We start from the raw sequence: 5,305 nt of genomic DNA on the forward strand, positions 1-5,305 counted from the left end.
AAGGAAAGAGGTGTAGCTTAAAGGCGAACATTGAATTTCACACTGTTAATGTGCCTGAGTTACACTTTCAGATGGTCCCAGGAGGCAGCCTTGCATTAACTGAGCAAAATGACCTGGCCGGACATCACAGGAAGACGGAGAAGCAACTGCTTCCTTTATAACGCCATTGATTATTTAGCCTGTGGGTTCAAACTTCAAAAACTGACTATTTCAGTATAAATCTATCCCAACAAAAAATTTCCCCCCAAAGGTTATTATTAATAGTATTTTTCAGTAGTACACTACTCAAGATCGAAATACTGTGTTTGGGTCTTTTGTTTATTCTTCTCTCTGTTCTGTCTCTTTTCTGTGGTATCAAGAATCGAATCCATGGCCACACCCATGCTAAGCAAGCATTCTAGCACTGAGCTATATCCCTAGCCTCGGTGCTGCTCATTCTTAAACACTGTCATCTCTAGGAGTTTCTGTGTTATTTTCATTGATGAATAAGACACTTTGACCTCAGAGGCAACACTGTGACCCATTGCTAGTGTATTACTGCTTTTTGAGTGCAGGGAATGGAATCCAGGGCCTTGAGCATGCTTGGGAAACATTCTACCTCTGGGCCATCACCTGAGTTGCAATTTCTAGACACTATAATTTAAAAACTAATAGAGAAACAAATCTATGTATTGATTCCTTATAAACAAGTGACAAATATACAACTTGTTAATAAATATGATCTTATTATCAACGTATCATACCGTATTCTTTTAATGTGATTTACTTACATATTTATATATTAATATTCTTTGGGGGTTTTTTGAGGCAGGAGCTCCCTGTGGCCCTAGGTGGCCTGGAACTCACTGTGCAGACCAGACTGGCCTTGATCTCATAGGGTTCCACCTGCCTCTGCCTCCCAAGACCTGGAATTAAAGGATGTAGATGTACTAATATTTAAAATGATACTTAAGGGGCTGGAGAGCTGGCTCAGCAGTTAGGAGCCCTGGCTTCTCTTCTAGCACCCATATGGTATCAAAAAACCACCTGTAATCCCACTTCCGGGGAATTCAGTGTCTTCTTCTGGCCTCCTCAGGCACTGCATGATGTGGGTGCACTTACATACATGCAGGCAAATAACTCATACACATAAAAAATAAATATTTAAAAAATGATAGTACACTTGTGCTACGAAACAAATTATGAGCAAGATAGTTGCCATTATATTTCTATGCAGATGGCAAAATATCTACTTACATGTTATTTAAAGTATACTGTTGATTTCAAATAGTATGTCATTTTTTAAGAAGTTTACTATTTTTACTTCTATGCTTTTATATCTTTTAGGTCATTTCCCAACAACTACTGGGATAAGTTTGTTAAAAGAAAGGTAATATTTCTGAGAAGAAATAAATTCTCAGTATTTTTCTTTTATTGAATTTCAGATTTGACTTTGATGTGTTTTCGATTGTGGAATGCAGGGCTGAGCTGTACTTTGGCTGCCTGATAATGTTATTTCATAGTAGAACTAAATATGAGTTTTCAGAAGAGCACCTAAGCAATCTGTCCCCTGCTGCCCCTAGATGAACAGACTTCCCATCACTTTCTGTCCTGACTCAGCTAACACTGTCCAACCCATACAGAGGGGAGACTCTCTATCTGACTTTGTCTGGATGACCTAAGCTGGCTGCAGGCCGTTTTCTTCGTAGAACTTTAAAGGCATTAATTCCAGCTGTGCCGAAGGGTGGTGGACAGGGTGCTGGTCCTGGTGTAGCCCTGGCCTTGGGCGAAGCTCTGCTGTTGACAGCCTCTGCCCTCTGCTCTCTCTACCACACAGGATCTCCATGTGTCACCGTGTGTTTTACATGTACTTGTATGGAATGGTGCTCGCGTGTGTCAGACTGCTGTGCCTGAATCATTCTTCTGTAGTTTCTTACTTATTCCCATTTTATGGATGTTCTTGAGACAAGCTCTTACTGTGTAGCCCAGGTTAGCCTGGAACTCACCAGGAAGCCCAGGCTGGTTTCCAGATCACTGCAATTTTTTGCCATCACCCTTCTGAGGAGGCTGGGGTGACAGACTTGAGCCACCACACCTGACTTCTTGCTGATCCATTTAGCTGATCTGATTACCAGACTGTCTCAGGTCACCCTTCGTGTCCTGGTGAATGTTCCTTCCGTGTATACTGTCTGTGGGTCCACCTGTTAGTGAATGGATGTTTTCCTTTTGCCTTTGTTCATTCAGTGCTGCTCGATGGGTGGTTGGACACTGTAAGTCTTCTAACCGCTTTACACGAAGCTAGAGCACACACTAAAAACCTACGTGGAAATCAACTGTATTATTAAGTGTGTTTGTGCGTGTGTGTGTGTGTGTGTGTGTGTGGACATGCACATGCATGTTTATGTGTATCTACACTTTCTGGTGGAAAGAATCTGGGTTTGTTGATTTACATGTCTGTGTGTACACATTGTTTTTTACTTCGTGAGCTGGTTCTTTAAGTGCATTATATCGACACATATATGCATATCCAAATTAGGCCAAAGTTTTGAAAGAATAATTTTAAATAGATAATTTAAATATTTTTTTCTATAGAGTTTTTAATAAAATAAGGAAGTTTCTGAACTATTACAACAAGGATTTCTCTGGAACAAACTATACATTTATGTCAAAGAAATGCCAAGACCAGAGAGGACTAGGGAGATGGCTCAGTCGAACCTGAGTTCTGATATCCCCACTACCCACATTATAACCTGGGCATGGTATATGCCTGTGGCCCAACCCTGGGAAAGCTAGGCAGGAAGCGGCTCACTGACCGCTAGTCTAGTTCAAGGGCTCACTGACCGCTAGTCTAGTTGATCTGCTGAGCTCCAGGTTGTGGGAGAAACCCTGTTTCAAAAATAAGTTGGAGAGCATCTTAGTTAGTTTTCAGTTGCTGTGATAAAACACTGAACTAAAACAACTTGTGGAAGAAAGAGTTTATTTCATCTTACATTTCCGAATGACAGCTCATTTCTGAGGCGATCCAGGCAGGAACTCAGGACAAGAATATGGAGCCTGGAGCGGAAGCAGACACCGTGGAGGAACGCTGCTCACCTACTCGCTCCCCCGGCTTGCTCAGCTACCTTTCTTATACAACCTAGGCCCACCTGCCCAGGGATGGCACCACTACATTCCTGGGCTGGGCTTTCAGGCATCAACCAGCAATCGAGAAAATGGCCCAGAGGTCAATCCAACGGAGGAAATTCCTCACTTGAGGTCCCCCGTTCTCCAGATGTGTCAAATTGACCACTGACACTAGCCGGCATGGAGGAAGCTGAGGAAGGCACTGCACTCTGATCTCTAGCCTCCATACACACGAACAGATAGATGTGCACTCGTACCCACATGTACACACAAAACATATGTGCATCCCACAAATATGTTAAAATAAAAAATAAATAAATAATAAAGGAATGGAAGGAAAGGTAGGAGAGGGGACAGAGAAAGGAAAGGAGGGAAAAAGAGAGAGGAAGAAATGGAGGAAGGAAGGGAGGGAGGGAGGAAGGAAGAAGGAAGGAAGGGAAAGAACGAACTAAGGAACAACTGTGCTGGGTGCTGAGCCCATTCCTGGCGCTGTCCCTGCAGTACCCACCGTGTCCTATAGGGGTCGAGTGAGTGTCCCCAGAGGAATTCCAGCAGGTCAGCCCCGGCCATCTTCAGCACTGTGAGAAAAGCCAAAGCAAACTGGTTTGGTTAACCTGAACGGTAAATGCCGTTGGCTACTTTTCCTACTACTTATGTTATGCTTTCCTTTCATCCACCTGCTCTGCGCGTTCAGAAAGACCCTTTCCGCGTCCCCGTCTGTGTCCACGTGTCCCTCTCTTGCCCCTCCGAGCCCTCTCTTATCTCTCTTCCTCCCCTGAGCACCTCGTCCTTCATTTCTTTTCTTCTTTTGGCCCCAATGACCTACCGTTCTCTCCTTGCTTCCCCCGTGTGACATCATTGTTATGGAGCCTTTACACAGAGTACTTGAACCGGAGGGTGGAAAAGCTGCATCATAGCCCTACGCACTGGGATCCAGGCTGAGTTACAGCCTTGTCAAGTGCCAAGCTGAAGACAGAACAAATAAGCCATTCCAAGATGAGGGATAGACCAGAAATCGGAGTGCGGTGTCAAGAAGTGACTGTAAAGATGAGCAGCAAACTTAGGATAATACTTCGCCAGGGGCCAGGCATGGTGGCTCACACCAACATGAGGGAGGATTGCCATGAGTTCCAACCCAGTCTAGGTTACATAGTGAGTTCTAGGCCAGCTGGGATTTAGAGTGGGACCCTGTATCAAACATAACGAAATGAAACAAACCAAAAATTAACACAGAGATACAGGATGGGGAGGGCTAGTGACAAAAATACGATGTAGGTGTGGGGGCTGTTGAATAATAGCAGACTGATGACACCAGGGCACTGATGGAGAATGCCGTGAGAAGAAAGGCATCATGGTTAGAAAATGGGGTTCAGAAATCAGAGCAAGGAGGGGCATCTCGGACATGATGGCCAGCCAGTGTCATGCAGGGCTGTGGACGTTGCCTGCATGCAGCCTGACCCCATCTCCTGCTAAATTTAGCAACTGTGGTCATGCTCTTTAAGTCTTATAAGACAGTTTCTTTTCTCTTTCTTTCATTCCTTTAGGTATGTGTATGTCTATATAGGTGTGTGTGTGTACATGCTTGTGTATGTTTGAGTATACATGTGTAGGTATACATGAACATGTGTGTGAGAGTTTGTAGAGGCCAGAGGTCAACTCTGGTGAACTCCCTCAGGAGCTGCTCACCTTATTTTTTGAGACATTGTCTCTCAGGTCCTGAGACTCACCAATGAGCCTAGGAAAGCTGGCCAGTGAGTCCCAGAGGATGGACCTTAAACTAGATTGCTAAGTTTTCTTTAAAATCTAGCAAATATCTAGTAAGTGTAAAAATAATTAGATACTCTCGTACACATGTATAAATGGTGGTGCTTAGTAGTTGAGATCAATAAAATACTTGTCCCTTGACCATAGGTGATGGATAAATATGGAGAGTTTTATGGCCGAGACAGAATCAGCGAGTTACTGGGCATGGATAAGGCTGCGTTGGACTTCAGCGATGCAAGGGAGAAGAAGAAACCAAAGAAGGATAGCTCCTTGTCTGCTTTGTGAGTGTCCCCTCTGCCCGCTCCACAGATGGAATGGGTTTGTGAGTGCAGGTCCTTTCCCTCTGAGGAAATCAGCAAGTGTGCATAGCGTCAATGCTCATGCTTCTGAGTACTGGGATCTGTGCAACTCTTAAGTATTGTTCCTACTAATTATTACT

General features: G+C 44.0%; 1 protein-coding gene across 1 annotated transcript in view; it reads left to right on the forward strand.

Moving 5' to 3' along the window:
• Positions 1–5,305, forward strand: part of LOC103735336 (ryanodine receptor 2) — a gene marked incomplete at both ends in the record, with an annotated part of 40,610 nt that overhangs the window by 20,254 nt on the left and 15,051 nt on the right. The window contains 2 exon segments of the mRNA XM_008834567.2: positions 1,327–1,369; positions 5,014–5,145. Coding sequence (XP_008832789.2) covers positions 1,327–1,369; positions 5,014–5,145 — 175 coding nt within the window.

The sequence above is a fragment of the Nannospalax galili genome, unplaced genomic scaffold, assembly GCF_000622305.1.
Source record: "Nannospalax galili isolate Female #2095 unplaced genomic scaffold, S.galili_v1.0 scaffold2671, whole genome shotgun sequence".
Taxonomy (NCBI): domain Eukaryota; kingdom Metazoa; phylum Chordata; class Mammalia; order Rodentia; family Spalacidae; genus Nannospalax; species Nannospalax galili.